We start from the raw sequence: 16,475 nt of genomic DNA on the forward strand, positions 1-16,475 counted from the left end.
GCCATTGCGGTCTGAGGAGGGGTCCTGGGGCTGCGCTTCTCAGCCGCCCACGCAAAATCTTTGCAGTTTTCCAAACCCGTGCCATACTTGGCCTTATCGCCGCGCGCTCACGCCAAACGAAGTTCTCCTGCCCAGCGAAGGAGCGTTAGGGAATGGCGTGGTGTGCGGAGCAGCTCTGGGGCTTAGGCCTGTGGGGCGGCAGCCGACGGGCCTGCCGAAGGCCCCGGGCTGCTGCTGTGCCAGGCGTGGGTGGGAGGCCAGCCCTCGGTCAAGTGACAGAACAGCTGGCGAGGGGCTGGGCACGCTGCTTGTTACTACCCCAGGGTGGGAACCCGTGGTTGGGGCGTTCTATCCGAAAGCGTTTGTTGCAAGCCATGTGCGCCGTGGATGCACTTAGCTGGTCTGCCTGCTGCTCCACCAAAACAAAATGTATGGCTGTGTTAGAACCTGGCTATTTGTATCATTAATGGTGTTTCCTTGATTGCAGGACTTCATAGATTTGACATTGTCAAAGACTCAGAGGAAGACTCCAACTGTCATTCACAAACATTATCAAATCCATCGGATTCGACATTTTTACATGCGAAAAGTCAAATATACTCAACAAAATTACCATGATAGACTCACTCAGATCTTAACAGATTTCCCCAAATTAGATGTAAGTGTTGTGTCGTTTGATCATAAAGGAACTGTCCTTTCACGGCGTGAGGAATGCTTCCTCAACAGCATGTTGGTTTAACCTGAGTTTATTTTGGCTTAAGCAACATATCGCTCATTCACTGTGTAAATGATTTTGGCTGATTCCCAGTAGATTCTGCTGGGAGTAGTTTTCGGCAAACCTGTTCTGCAAAAATTGTATGTTCTGACTAAGAAACGTCGTCTGAATTGTGCCCACGGATGGTCATTGAAGGATGAGTTTTATTAGGTTTTAGCTGATGAGATATGTTTGCAGAAGTTGCTGTGAAATGGAGAGAGTGTGGTTGTTTTTAAATTATGTTGTGTCTGCTTATTTCTTCTTTGTGTGTGTATGTAAATTCTGCTTATGGTTAGTCTTCCCTAGAAAATATTTGCAGGAAGTAAGAAATATCCAAATACACCACATTGCTTCCCATCTTCAGTTCTTCAGCATTTACTTGGATAACATAAACGTTATTCTTTGCCCCATAAAGGATAGTGCTGGAAACATACTCTGGCGAGACACACGTGGTCTTAGCTTGCCAACAATTGCAACTGGATCTGCATGTCCAGTGTGGCTTTTTTTTAGGCAGTTTTCTACTCAGGCTTGAATTGTTTTCCTGCAACCATATTTTTTGGTGATGTTTTTATATCCACTGAGTATTGCTGCAGAATTCCCACAGATATCTTCTGTATTTTGTTTATCATCACATAATGAAATTTCTGTGAATAAGTACATAAGTAGATGAAATATTTTGTTTAAAAGTTTGGGACCAAAGATGCTGCTTCTTTGGAAAGCTGAAGGATTTATTTGGGCATTGAAGAAACCCTTCTTACCCAGTCCTGGACAGAATGTAATTAGCTTCCAGGAGAAGGGAGGAGCGTATATTGGTGCTGTGTTTCATGCTATTGGTATAGCATGAATTTGCTGTTAGAAAGTACTTCTGTAGGATTCTTGCAGTTTCCTTATTTAAAAAGAAAAAAAGCCTTTGAAGCTGTAATACGAAATATTGTGCAAAACAAGAGATGAAATGGTAACTCCATATGAATGGGTCCAAGATATGTAGCCCTGAGGAGAAGGACTTGGAGGTACTGGTAGATGAAAAGCTGGACAGGAGCCGGCAGTGTGCGCTGGCAGCCCAGAAAGCCAACCGTATCCTGGGCTGTATCAGGAGAAGTGTGGCCAGCGGGGCAAGGGAGGGGGTTCTGCCCCTCTGCTCTGCTCTCATGAGACCCCACCTGGAGTGCTGTATCCAGCTCTGGAGCCCTCAACATCAGAAGGATATAGACAGGTAGGAGCGAGTCCAGAGGAGGCCAGGAAGATGGTCAGAGGGCAGGAGCACCTCTGCTATGGGGACAGGCGGAGAGAATTGGGCTTGTTCAGCCTGGAGAAGAGAAGGCTCCGAGGCGACCTTATAGCACCTTCCAGTACCTGAAGGGGCTACAAGGAAGCTGGGGGGCACTTTTTACAAGGGCCTGTAGTGACAGGACAAGGGGGAACAGGTTTAAATTGAAAGTGGGGAGGTTTAGATTAGATATCAGGAAGAAATTCTTCACGGAGAGGGTGGTGAGGCACCGGAACAGGTTTACCAGAGAAGCTGTGGATGCGCCATCCCTGGAAGTGTTCAAGGCCAGGCTGGATGAGGCTTGGAGCAACCTGGTCTAGTGCAAGGTGTCCCTGCCCATGGCAGGGGGGTTGGAACTAGATGGTCTTTAAGGTCCCTTCCAACCCAAACCATTCTATGATTCTATGACATATTTGCAGGAAAAATTCAAAGCAATTAAGATTTATGCATTTAATGATCACACAGATTATCTTTCTTACATGAGACAGTAATGAACACAGTTTGGCTTGTATTGTAATTTCTGTTGCTGTGCAGGGAGAAAAAAAAATGAACCTACATAGTTGCCAAGAAATAGTCACCTTAAAGAAGAAAAATATTTGGCTTAATTTTATTTTATCCTTTTGTTTTAGGATATTCATCCTTTTTATGCCGATTTGATGAATGTTCTCTATGACAAAGATCACTACAAGCTGGCTTTAGGACAGATTAATATTGCCAAGAATTTGATTGACAAGTAAGGGACATTAATTTCTTGGATTTTGTACCTACCTGGTTGATCGTTGGCTAAATTCTTATTTCTTATCCCCACAGTGTTGCTAAAGACTATGTGCGGCTGATGAAATACGGGGATTCCCTCTACCGCTGCAAACAGCTGAAACGTGCTGCTCTGGGGCGAATGTGCACGATTATCAAAAGACAGAAACAAAGCTTGGAGTATTTGGAGCAAGGTGTGTGGTATAGACAGGCTAAAATAAGGCATGAGGATCGGGTGTAATGTACTTAATAACAATTAGGAGAATGTGAATAATATGGAACATGGACACAGGAAGCATGGGAATGGTTTCAGAGTCCCCAGATACTGAGAATTTTTTTTAAGTAAATAGTTTTCTCTTTGAAAAGTCTGTTTTATGGTGTTTACAGTTATAAAATGTTTTTCCTTGCTTAAAAGTCACAGCCATGCTTTCATTTATTGTTATTTTCACTAACATGTATGTAGAAAATAGTGCTAAACGTTTTCCAAACATTACTCCTTACTTCAGGCTTATTTCTTCAGGTTACGGTGCCTGATTTGATGGGGTCATTCTAAAATTCTGGAGATCATTCTGATCATCCTGAAGCACCTCTCCTATGATGAAAGGCTGCGAGAATTGGGCTTGTTCAGCCTGGAGAAGGCTCCAGGGAGACCTTACTGCAGCCTTCCAGTACCTGAAGGAGCCTACAAGGAAGCTGGGGGGGGACTTTTTGCACGGGCCTGTAGTGACAGGACAAGGTGTAACGGGTTTAAATTGAAAGTGGGGAGGTTTAGATTAGATATCAGGAAGAAGTTCTTCACGGAGAGGGTGGTGAAGCACTGGAACAGGTTGCCCCGAGAAGCTGTGGATGCCCCATCCCTGGAAGTGTTCAAGGCCAGGCTGGATGAGGCTTTGAGCAACCTGGTCTAGTGGAAGGTGTCCCTGCCCATGGCAGGGGAGTTGGAACTAGATGGTCTTTAAGGTCCCTTCCAACACAAACCATGCTGTGATTCTATGATTCTATGAACAGAGTTGTCTCCTTTTTAGACAGTTACTGCATTTCTTGTTTTTCTTGTATGTATACTTCCTGTACTTCAGTATAGGTACAAGCTATTACACATTTTCGGAAATGATCAAATTATATTGTCAGAAAAGTTGTTGATTTGTATATGACAATTCAGCATATGAATTGTTACTGCATTTCAGCAAAACTTGAATTAGCACAAATGTTTAAAAAATCTTGTTACCGTTTCAGTGCGACAACATTTGTCTCGTTTGCCAACCATCGATCCCAACACACGAACTCTTCTGTTGTGTGGCTACCCAAACGTTGGAAAATCTAGCTTTATAAATAAGGTATGTGGATGTTTTTTTCAAAAATAATACTGAGGTGCCATTTAATTAAAATAAGGTAACATTTGAACAATTTGGTATCATTTTGACACTCTCTGATGTGAGCAAATTCAAATGTGTGAGTAGAGGTGGAATGAAATTCATGGAGTGGTAAATTGAAAATTACAGTAGATTTCATTCTTAAAAATTTATCTGTTTTCCAAAATAGCATATTTTCTGATAGGTAAATTCTTCAGAGAAGCTAGAATAACTGTTTTTTAGCCCTTTTTTTGTACCAAAGTAACTGTATTATAGTTATGAAACACTTCCTTGCAAGTTCAGGAAAATGTCAGTAAATATGTGTGACTAAATCTCGTTTTAAGGTTACAAGAGCAGATGTAGAAGTGCAGCCTTATGCCTTTACCACAAAATCTCTCTTTGTGGGACATATGGATTATAAGTATCTGCGCTGGCAGGTAAGAACTCTTACTATTCTGAATTTTCTTCAAAGAATTTGTGGTTGTAGTCTGGTTTGCCATTCTGCAGTGTGAGCTGCCTTTTTGTGTCTTGATGGGACACGCTGTGTCCAAGGGCTGCTGTGCCAGGCACGGGGTGTGCCAGGTGAGGGCAGTAGTCAAAATCTGTTCTGAAAACATACACGTATGGGTATGCAAATTGAGGGAGGAATGGAAATGGAAGTACTGACTAAAGGCAGCTAGCTTTCAGTCAGTGTCAAATTCCAGGCTAGGTTGGGGCAGGGCTTTCCCAAATCGATACTTGGAGTGTTGGTTATTCTGAAACCTCATTCTTACCCCTTTACTCCACTTCCACCTTCTCAGTTTGTCTGAGTTTACAGTCTTATTTATGACTGAAAGGAAGGAACACTGCTATCTTAAACACAGACAACATTGACCAGAAGTCAAGCACATGTCCTGAAATAGCGTATCAATTATGCTGTAATAAGGCCTGACTTAACTATTTTAATTTTAGGTAGTGGACACTCCTGGTATTTTGGATCACCCTTTGGAGGATAGGAACACCATCGAGATGCAGGCCATAACGGCGCTAGCCCATCTTCGTGCTGCCGTGCTGTATGTGATGGATGTGTCTGAGCAGTGCGGGCATAGCCTCGAGGACCAAGTAGAGCTCTTCAGAAATATTAAGCCACTGTTTGCTAACAAGGTGGGTTTGGTTTACATTATTAACAAACCCCAGGGTTTTATAACACGGTAACTTGAATTATGATTCCTTTTTCTTCTTCTTTTATTAGCCACTTATAATTGTTGCAAACAAATGTGATGTGAAGAGGATTGCAGAACTTCCTGAAGAGAGTCAGGTCAGGCTGCTTCTCCCGCCTCTCTCTCTCCCCAGACATTTGCACAACTACTACGTGCAGGTGTCATGGGTGGATATCGTTTGTATCGGGCAAAAACTTCTACATGACCATTTCTTTACCCAGCTGTTTAATAGTGTAATGGACAGTAGCTTTCCAGGTCCTGTCCCATATCTTTCTTAAGTACTGCCTGATGTATGTCCTTGCCTGAATATCCTAAATGCCAGTCAGAAAGCCAGTCCTTAGGGGTTTCAGAAATCTCTGACACTGTGAGCATTTTCAGTTCCTACTGTAGTTGGAGTAAGGCTGAACAGCCTCGTTCAATAATTTCCATTTCGGTAAGAGTTTGCAGACAATGAGAGAGTTCTTTTGTATCTACGCATTCAAGGACACATAGAATTTGTGTTTCTCTTGATTGTTTTTCTCCTCCTTATGGCTTATTGATAGGTGCCTTTTAGAAGGTAAAAGAAGAAAGAGAGCACATGCAACTGTAGTTGTAAAATTTGTCTACTTTAAAACATTCTGATGAAATAGTAACAGTATTGATAATTGGATTAAAACTTCTGTCCTTAATGTATCGTTTTATTAAGAAATGGGCAGAATGTAAATCTTTGGGATAATGTTTCTGTTTTAGAAAATATTTGAAACCTTTGAAGCAGAAGGATTTTCTGTAATAGAGACAAGTACTCTAACAGAAGAAGGTGTAATCCAAGTTAAAACAGAGGTAAGTCTGTTCTCTCCATTTCATTCCACATGAAAACTGGCATTTTGCCTTGTCTGTATGAATTTCATCTCAGTTGAACTGTGTGCCAGAGTGACAAACTTAACCCTTTATAGCCTGTTGACCCTTAGTGGACTTGGGTTGGTTGTTTTTGGACTGCTGGGTTTTTTTCTGAATTCTGTTTTCTCTGATTAGCAGCTCATTGTAAAAAAAAAAAAAAAAAAAGAAATACTGTATTCATCTTCCCATGATACTTATATAAAATAATCCACCGCTTCCTTGAGGGCTAGAGAGTTAAGAGATTATACGGAAGGCAAGATGGGAAGCCAGATGTTTGGGATTGAAAGCCTATGGTGCCATTGGTTGTATCAGGAAGGCTTCATTCCTTACCTAACGTTGCTGTGTGCGCTTTCAGGCCTGTGACAGACTGTTGGCCCATCGTGTCGATATGAAAATGAAAGGAAATAAAGTGAATGAAGTATTGAATAGATTACATTTGGCCATGCCAACCAGAAGAGATAACAAGGTAGGCTGCATGTTTACTCTTTTTAGTGCATTTCCTTCCAAGTCCTTTAGGGTAAGAATTCTCTTGTCCTAATGTGTGAACAGATGAATATGGGGAAATTGGCTTATTTTTTATCTCTAACTGCCCTTGTTGGTGGGAGAGCCAGCTTGGGATTTTGTATGCTTTAGAAATGTATTTCTCTGCAGTGGTAATACCAATTCAGATTTTTTCTCTTTTTTACTGGTGTGGATTGTGGCATTAATTTCAGGAGCGGCTGCCTTTCATACCCGAGGGAGCTGTGGCACGTAAGAAACGCATGGAAGTGGACACACCCAGGAGGAAATTGGTAAGTGGCATCTCTTAACTTGGAAATCAGCAGACAGTTTTTACATTTGTTATAATAACACACAGATTTAAAATCAGAAGGTATGTAAAACCTGTGAATGTCTTTGCAGGAGAGAGATCTTGAACTTGAAATGGGAGATGATTACATTTTGGATCTTCAGAGTAAGTATTACACAAGGGTCATTATTGGGCAGTAAGCTTTGCTATTTCAGTCTTAATTCACATGGGTTTTCCCTTCCATTGTATATTGTGCTGTCGCATTAATTCCTGATGCTCTCTTTGTTAAGAAGGTATCGGTATGAGGGAGACTGCATGTATTTCTTTCAGCTGGGTATCTGATGCCCATGTTGGCTTGGCAGTGGATCGTGCCATTACGGAACAGTATTTGGCAGTAGGAGGGGGATCACAAGTGTTTGCTAATGTCAGAGATGCCATCAGATTGTTGCCACTTAGGGATATTTTGGGGTTTTTATTGTGATCTGAGTGTTATTTTTTGTGACTGAACATTCTTTGAAATTATTTTTGTCTCTTTATTAACTTTTACTATACTTTTAAGAATACTGGGACTTAATGAATTCATCTGAAAAGTATGATAAGATACCAGAGATCTGGGAGGGTCATAATATACTTGACTACATTGATCCGGATATAATGAGGGTGAGTGTTCCATTCTTTTCACACTTTTCTTGCCTCTTTATCCCTATATTTGTTTAGTTTAAATTACTGTGTCCGTAGATTTAAAACACTGTGCCATGAGAACAAGTTCTTCTATATGGTCTGCACTTGCCATGGGAAAAGATTCTGTTTTCTGAATGAGCAAGGAGAGAATCTCACAAGAATGAAAAATTGCTTTACCTTGTCAGAATGACGGTGATCTTATCTTTTCCGTCTTAAAATATGGGGTTTGCAGGAGAAGTTGTATTTCTTCATTCTTTGACTGCAGCCAGAAGCAACGTGGCTATCAAACTTTATGTATTATTAATAGTATGAAATTCAACCACCAAATTTATGTCTACTGGAGTACAATGTTAACGGAAAGGGACTGAATTCTCAATTTATAACGTTTTTATTTAATAACAAGCGCTGCTCGTAATTCTTGCTGGTTAAGGAGAGGTAGTGAGTGCAGACTGTGGAGCCTGCACTCTTGCGCAGTTGGGTTCATCTGAATTGCTGGCATTCCAGGCTCATGCTAAATGTAGAAAGAGAACGGTTTTTTTAGCGTGTGTTCCCAGAAACTGCACAGTTCGCAGTGCCTCTGCGTTTGTGCAGTGGGCAGCTGTGGGGCAGTCACACAAATGCAGCCAGACTGCGATGCGATCAAGGCAATCTGCGTGGGAGCGTGCCCCGTCGCTTCACAGTGATCTCTGTCACCAGCTGCATTAAGTGTGGCTGGAGGGGTCATGACCAAGTCACCTGAAGGGTCTGCACGCTGTCATGGCCCCAGGCCATGCACAAGTGTGATGTTGAGGACTCTAAGTCAAGGATTTGATGAGCATCTTGATGGATGCTTGATTTGATGAGCATCTTGAGCATCTTGATTCTCATATTATCTTTTCGATATCTAAGAAACTAGAAGAATTGGAGAAAGAGGAAGAGCTGAGAGAAGCTGCTGGAGAATACGACAGCGAACCAGAAAGTGAAGATGAAGAAATGATGGAAATCCGACAGTTGGCACAACAGATCCGAGAAAAGAAGAAACTGAAAATCCTGCAGTCAAAGGAAAAAGACACTCGAGGTCCGAGGATGCCTAGAACAGCTAAAAAGGCAAGTACAGAACATAATCTGTAGTAAAATAACTTTATGAAGATATACAACAATATTGGGTAGTGGAACAGGTTGCTTTTCTCATGTTTGCCCTCTGCCTTGCTCTTGGTTCCTTCTGTGCTCCTGGGAGTCCGTCACTACTTGGTCGTGGAGCCAAACCAGGAGTGATAGCAGCCCTTTCCGTTCTGTGCCACGCAAGCCAGTCTTTTGTAAGATTCCACATACATCGCAGAAACAGTTTTTCAAGAATACAGTTCAGCTCATTTAACTGGATTGTGGCATCATATTTTTACATTACTATTATTTTAAATGCAAATAATTAGGATAATTATATACTTAAAATGATGCAAAATTTGTTATGGAGCCCTCCCTATGCTGGAAAAGATGATATATATGTTTTGAAGCCAGGTATCACACTTTCTGATGTCAGTGTCTCTTCTGACCCGTCTGAGATGATTGCAGAATAATCAGTTGGTAACTAGCCATTCTGAGAAAATTCATCTTGCTGATTTTGCACCCGGTGTTTACTATCTTCCCCAAATCATGTGCCTTTTGGAAGAAGGAGACCTCTCTGGCTGAAATACCTCTCTTTGTCACCTTCCCTCAAAATAAGGCAAAGTAGCTGAAAGATCTTTAGGGAGTGCCAGGACATTGCAGTCCTCTGGAGGAGGATTTCTGGGTGCAGTTATGACTTTCACCACTTGCTTATGGCTTGTACCGAAGGAGTAAATGTGTAGTAACTGTAAGTGGGCTTATGGTGGTATATTAAGACAAAAAGTAAGATAGAACCATACTTTTTTGACAGAAGTATGTTTTCTGAACCGTGTTTTTACAGGTCCAGCGGAAGGTGCTAGAGAAAGAAATGACTGATCTTGGACTCGACATGACTAATAAAGATGATGTAAGTTTTTGCTATTTAAACACCACGTTTATCTCAAAGAGATCAGTTTCGTTACATGCTGAATTTCTGTGAGCACATTTGAAATGCATCTTGCAGTTGGCGTACGAGAGGTGGGATCTATTACTCAGAAAATAGGAAACCCAGATGAGGCAGTCGATACTGGAATTCGTGCGATCAGAACGTGTTGGGGAGGCTGAAAGAATAAACTAACATTTATCAAGAATCAGAGATGCATACATGCAGTGCTTTCTGCCAGAGCTCTTGGAATTTGTGTAGGGTTGAAGCATGGGGGCTAAACATAACTTGATTTTCAAGCTTGCTTTGTTGGATGAGACTGCTGTGTCAGAGAGAATGACAGATCAGGCTTATCTTACACTTGATGAGTTCTGTGAGTTGTAATTGAAGTTTTGAGGGCAGCTGGCATCTTTCTGTGTAAGGCAGCTGAAGTACTTCAGAGGTTTGCCCTTGGGAGACATCTCATTTTATCAGAAGTTTTAAAAAGATCCAGCAAATCTGGCAGTGTTGGGTCTGTCTAGCTCTTGGGGCCTCAAATTCCTTCACTAAACATGGAGATAGGAAACAAGGAGTGTCAACACTATGCATCTGAAGTAGGCACTTCTTCTCCGAGCTGACTTGCCATGGTGATGTAGGAGCAGTATCGGTGAGGAGGAACTCAGTGCTTATGCCGTGGGATTAAGTCTTCATGAGGGAAATGCTTCAGGGCATTGTCCTGTAAACAGGACACTAACAAGGGCAGGTCTCTTCGTTGCTTTTTGCTGTTGCTAAATTGCTTCAGTATTGCTATCCATTACTTTGTCCATGTCTCTTTATCAGTTATTTGAAATCTGCTCAGGAAAAAAAAAAAACAGCAGAAAATTGGAGTTCATAATTGCGAAAAGCATATGCTAACGTCCACCCAAATGTGAATATTCCGTAGGACAGAAAGGCATTTCTGACTGTATTAGAAACTGAGCTGATTCAGTTTTTACCAATTAAAGGGATGTTTTGCATTTCAGGCACATTATGTGAGAAGGTCCCGCAGTGTGACGAGGAAGCGTAAACGTGACGAGTCTGAAACCCCTCAGTCTGTGGCACGCAGTCGCAGCTCCTCTCGCACGCCACGGGATGTTTCTGGTCTTCGTGATGAGAAGGTTGGTTGCAGTTATTTATCTCTGCAGCAGTTACAACGGCATGATTGTGCTTCTGGGAAACTCCACAGCGGGCTCGTTATGCTTGTCAGGGGTTCATCTTTTTTCTCTTTGCAGCTTCACTTTGTTCATTTTAACCCAAAAGTGCCTCGTTCATTCTTAAAAATAAGGTGTAGTAATACAGACGAAGAAAGTGAACTTTAAATTTTTGTCTGTAAGTGCAAGTATGAAGGAGGAGTTCTACAAACTGTGGAGTTCCACCTCTGATAAGTTAGGAATTCTGGGGATAGCGCGATCATAGTGTTGGCGTACTGGAAAGGGAAGGGTTTCGCGATGGAGGATGAGTGTGTGTTGCAGTGATCCTGCTGCGGCACTGCAGCTGGTGGCGTGTGTTGGGTGTGAGTTCATGTCTTGTTAAAGTCCTTGAGCTTGGTGGGTTTTTAGAGGTAAAGCCAGTTACCCAGGTTACTGAGGAAGTGACTCTGCATGTCTGTTTGTTTGTTTGTTCTTAAACAGATGGTGAAGAAGGTTAAGACTATGGCAAAGAAAGCTCAGAAGAAAATGAATCGCCTGGGCAGGAAGGGAGAGTCGGACAGACACATATTTGACTTGAAGCCAAAACATCTGCTGGCTGGAAAGAGAAAATCTGGGAAAACACAGAGAAGATAAGCAGTCTACTGAATTAAACCCAAGTTTATTAAAACCAACTCCTAGTCCTGTCTTCCGTTTTAGCAATACAGAGTGTGTAAAAAGCACATGGGTTGTGCTGGTGGTTGAGATACTTGAAGCTCAGAGGAGGAAAGTCCTGACAGCTGGATCTTGCAGTTCCAAGCAATACCATGAGAAGCGTGTCGGCACCAGTGGCAGAAAAAAGTACGACTTTGTTCCATTTTCTTACTACTGCTTCGCATGTAGCAGTAAAGCATTTACCCCTCTGTGTAAAACTAGATTTGAGATGAGGTTGAATCTAGCAGTGTGAACTGTGTGTTAATGAGGCTGCCATCGGATTAAGGTGCTGCGTCAGGCAGGTTGGGTGCTCGGTGTGCAGCGGAGTTCTGCGATGCAAGCACAGGAAGTGATGGGTTGATGTTGCAGGCGAAGGCTGAAATCGGCGGGGAAGCAGGGGGAGACTGGCAGGTACCACACAGCGTTGGTGCCAGGCGCTGGGCCTAGGTGGGATGAGTGGGAAAAGCACTTGCCGGTTCACGGAGCTGAGCCGTGACTGAAGCTGGAGGAGTGATTGTGCTTTTAGTACTGACCTGCCACCTGTAAGAACCTGGAATGGCATGGGCCGGGAAGGCAAAGGCTCCCAGCTTCTGATACTTCCGATCAGTATTCCAGATACTAAAAATGAGGATCAGACTGGAATGTCCTGAATTCATGTCAAGTATGCTGCTGTGATCCTCTGCTCAGCAAGATGTTTTCTATTAGAGGCTGAGAGACAACAATTCTGTACCCATTCAAGGCAAAATACCTTGTCACGTGTGAAACACTCTCTTTTTGCCCCTAGCTGGTCAAGAACAAGGTAGGAATTGGCTACAGAGGTCAGTGAAATTATGCATTGTAAATGTATTGTCTGAAAAAGACACTTAAAATGCACAATTTTAAAGACTAAACTGGAATCCGACAAAATGCGCATTAAAACTAAACAAAACCTCAAAAAGGTAAGGGGGAAGAATCCTTAAATTATTGGGTTTAAACAATTTTTAAATACGACAGGGTAAGAAGGGTGTGTAGGTGTTACCTCTAGCACACTGGAGCATCATTCAGGTAACAAATTTGGTATTAAAAATGTATTGTAATGGTGCAAAGAAATTCGATGTCAAGAAAAACCTGATTTTTTTAAGGGATTTGGAAGCAAAACTTCACGTTCCTTACACACGTTTTGCTCCGAGCTGGCCACTTGAACTAGGAAAGTAGAGCTTGGTTGGAAATGAGAACGTGCCCTGCTACGCACCCCCCATCCTGCTACCCCCCCACCACCTGGCTTCAGGGACACTGACCGGGCATGGGGTCATCGATAGCGTAGCCGTGTCAGGGATTGTTCTCCATGTGGCTGGAAAGAAAACAGCAGTCCGAGCCTTGAGGTGGGGTGTTTTAATCATCATCTCACGTGTAGGAAATCCGTATATGAAATACTGGGAAAGTATGGTGTGTATTACTTGGGTCAGGTGGCTGATGGCTCTGAATTCAGGGAGCTGTTACACAGCATTAGGGTTCCCTCACCCGCTGCCGTTTGCTTCCGGCACAGACACTTCAGTGCTGCAGTCACAGCCGGGTGAGAAACAGGCTGACCAGGGGAAAAGGTAGTTTCACCTCGAAACCTAAAGCCGACTGTGCAGCCATGGTTAGCATGCAAGGAGTGGTACCACCAACATCCTGTATCATCACGACATCTCTGGGAGAAGATAAGAAAGATAGATGGAGCAGTCTGCTAACAGAAGACATCACAATTCAGCTTTTTTTTGAGGGGGAAAAACCCCAAACCTTTACTTCAAATTCAGATAGACTTGATTACTTGTGTTCCTGATAAAAGCCTTCCCTTTTACCTTTACTAGCAATGGCCCGCAAGGTCTCGTACTGTGGCTCGGCGTCTAACAGGAATTAAGCCCTGCTCTAAGCCCAGCAGCTGTCAGCCTCGACTTCAGGAGTTCACAGTGACTGAGTTTTCTGGGAATGGCTGTTACAGTAGATCTTACGGGGAAAAAAGGCTTGTATCAAGATAGGTTCCTTTTCCGGAAGGTGGAGAAGAATGCGTATCCTTTCTCTGAAGACAGGCCACTTCCTCTGTTAGATATTTACATAGGGTGTAATTAACCTTCTAAAACTAAGAGATGTCCAGTACTTGGTCATCACCTAAGAAAGGGGGCAGGGGGGGAAGCCCAAACAACACCCCAGTGTTTATTATCTAATGACACATACTGCAGCACGTCAAAGTGAAACTCAGTCCGCACAGACAATCCAAGTACTTAGGCTTTTATGTGCATGGTTAATTATAGAGCAGAGTAGCTGGAGAGCGTTGCTTTCTGCAATTACAATCATCCTCATTAGTCTGAATTAATTGGGTTTTTCTTCAGGCAACTAGTCTTCTCAACATCAATGCAGAACTCTATTCTTTTGTAGTCACTACTCTAGGAGGCGCAGTCGTGTACAGTTGGGAACGTACCAGCTCCTGGGAAGGAGCTGGACAGGAGGCACCCGAGCTCCCTCACAGCTGGTGTAGTTACACCAGGAAGTAAGAGCAACCTGGGGGATGAACACTGGCTGAGGATGGTTTGTATCACTCGAGGCAAAGGAGAAAGACAAACCCAGGGGGTTTCTTACGTTACCATCACCCATTTCACATGACACCAAAGCTTCACTCGCCCAAGAGAACAGGGCTGGGGGGACAGGAAGAGACTTGGGCTATGTTAACTGCTTCCAGCTGGATGACTTTCCTGCACTCCAGTCAGGAATTACGTGGCATTAATGAGACAGCACATCACTGCTAGCCTCCGGCACCTTCCACCCCAGCTGTTTACATTCTGTGTATTTTTTCATGATCAACAAATTTGTTCAAGCTAGGTAAGTTATCCCACCACTTAAAGAGGAAAGTCTCTGCAATTAGTTTAAACCACGGAGTAATCTTAACTTCATTCTTGGAGGCTTTGTCCAAGAGCTGTCTCAGTTCTTTCTGGGTCACGTAGCAGTAGCTCTGGATCTCGTTAGGGTCGGGATTCAGCGTGACTTCCTTCTGTACAAATAAGATGTAGTCTATCTCATGTTCACCCCAGATCCCATCAGACTTGGCCTTGTAGTGAATTCGTGTCAGGTAGGAGATTTCTTCTGGAGTTACCTACAACCGCAACATCTGTCAGAACTGTTACCAAACCAGAACAACAGCACTCTCAGGCCTTACGACAGGGCGACCGGCCATCACCCTCTCCCTGAAGGCTTTTCCCCCACGTGTACAATTGCCGTGTATTCCTCCACGGAGAGTTACTATGGAAATCAAGGTAGTGCACTCTGATAACAGGAGTTGTGCAGCATTTCTCTAGGCAGACTCACCCCTTAATACTTTGAATGGGTTTCTTTGATACAGTAAGTTTTAAACAAAGTTTACCAGGGCGTAACACACACTTACAGAGGCGCTGATGAACACAAGCGCTTGTGCCTACCCCTCGCCTCCCGAGGAGGCTCGACAGCCACTTAAAGCCCAGGTCAGAGCTGCGTACTGACAGACCACGTACAACCTTCATCTGCCAGGTCTCTGTGCGAGTGGCAGACCAGGTAATTCATTCTGGAGACTACCTAACCATAGTGTTTCCCAGCAGCACACTGCTCTCCTGTGTTCCGTGGCACAAACATGGCTACAAATCACAGAGAGAGATTTCAGCCACGAGCGTAATTCAGCCAGCCTGACCCTGCTCTCTGCACATTCCTGAACTGCCACCAGCAAGGAAGGTGCCAGAGGTGGGCTGTGTCATTGCTCTGGACGCAACACTGAGTGCCCAGGGCACCCTACTTCCCATAGGAAACTCGTGATTGCAGAGGGGCTCGTACACAGGCACTGGCAGGAGGTCACAGCGATGCCCTCCAGGAGCAGAGAGCACCACCCTGATCTGCAACCGGCCTGGGGGAAGGAGGACAACCAGCCCAGCTGGCAGACACCTGAGAACCCAGAGCCAGGCCTGACACAATGCGGTCCTGCAGTGCACTGTGATTTACTCTGGGGCTCCTGCTTAGTTTAAGCAGTGGAATACTCTAAATATCATTTAGTGATACCAGCTTTTGAGACTCTGGAATATACATGAAGTAGTCTCAAATTCACTAAGTTCTCCACATCACAGTTAATTCATTTTTGGGTTTTAGCCTGACCCTTGTCTACCCGATGCAGTTAGTCTGTAAACTGGCAAACACTGGCAAGAATTCCCGTTTCTCCCTCCTTCCTTTACCTGCTCCATGGGAATTCCTAACTCTGCTTTCAGCCGTCTCTGCGCTGCTCTCCGAACACCAATGGCATTGTTTTCTTCCAGCTCTAGCGGATGGCTCAGAGGATGACTACAGCAAGTGTTGGTAAAACAATCTGCAAGAAGTTCGAATCGGTACATTTTTCACACGTATAAACCACTGAAAAAAAAACCCCAAAAAACAACCGGAAAAAAACCCCAAACCAAAGAAACCGAAAGATGTAGGACAGTTATTCAATGCACCACAGCTTTGTTTCTCTTCTGTAGATGGGTCAGAGAGGAAGGAAGATATTTTCACCTCTTATTTTTCTTTACCTATTTTGCACCAGGATTTGCCTCTACCAACTACTGCTTGCAGTAGTACTATTTCGATACACACGAACACATGCATTCTTACCCCCAAGAGAGCATCTGCTTAGAAAGCCAGTTTATAAAGACGTTGTTTATCACGCAAATGCTAATTAAAATCACTTTGGGGAGTTTATATGCAACAGAATATTGAAAATACTCCCAAAGGTTCAAGACCAGCTGACAATTAGTAGAAGTAAATAAGCAGCTAAGGATTTGTGTTTAAAGGCCAGACCCCCTATACCCTGCTTCAGATATATAAAGAATTATTTATGAATTATGTAGAATAACTGTGATTAGCCAACCTGTTGTCTGTAAGTCTAGCTCAAAAGCATCTAAAATAGTCTCATTACCTACAAACTACACTTGAGTGTAGG

General features: G+C 43.3%; 2 protein-coding genes across 2 annotated transcripts in view; one reads left to right on the top strand and one right to left on the bottom strand.

Annotated features, from left to right (window-relative positions):
• Positions 1 to 466: 466 nt before the first annotated feature.
• Positions 467 to 11,505, top strand: GTPBP4 (GTP binding protein 4). Its single transcript, XM_010153165.1, is given in 16 exon segments — positions 467 to 658; positions 2,651 to 2,754; positions 2,832 to 2,968; positions 4,008 to 4,108; positions 4,468 to 4,560; positions 5,075 to 5,266; positions 5,355 to 5,420; positions 6,052 to 6,141; positions 6,554 to 6,664; positions 6,912 to 6,989; positions 7,099 to 7,150; positions 7,545 to 7,645; positions 8,555 to 8,752; positions 9,588 to 9,653; positions 10,670 to 10,804; positions 11,318 to 11,505. Coding segments are annotated over 16 exon segments (1,869 nt in total). The 3' UTR covers positions 11,471 to 11,505.
• Positions 11,506 to 14,216: 2,711 nt separating this feature from the next.
• Positions 14,217 to 16,475, bottom strand: part of LOC104510810 (isopentenyl-diphosphate Delta-isomerase 1) — a 5,572-nt gene continuing 3,313 nt past the window's right edge. The window contains exons 3-4 of the mRNA XM_010153177.1: positions 15,736 to 15,866; positions 14,217 to 14,636 (exon numbers count right to left, since the gene is read on the bottom strand). Of these exons, the coding sequence (XP_010151479.1) occupies positions 14,319 to 14,636; positions 15,736 to 15,866 (449 nt within the window). The 3' untranslated portion in view covers positions 14,217 to 14,318. The remainder of the gene's footprint in view (positions 14,637 to 15,735; positions 15,867 to 16,475) is intronic.

This window comes from Eurypyga helias, unplaced genomic scaffold (assembly GCF_000690775.1).
Source record: "Eurypyga helias isolate BGI_N326 unplaced genomic scaffold, ASM69077v1 scaffold17780, whole genome shotgun sequence".
Lineage (NCBI taxonomy): Eukaryota > Metazoa > Chordata > Aves > Eurypygiformes > Eurypygidae > Eurypyga > Eurypyga helias.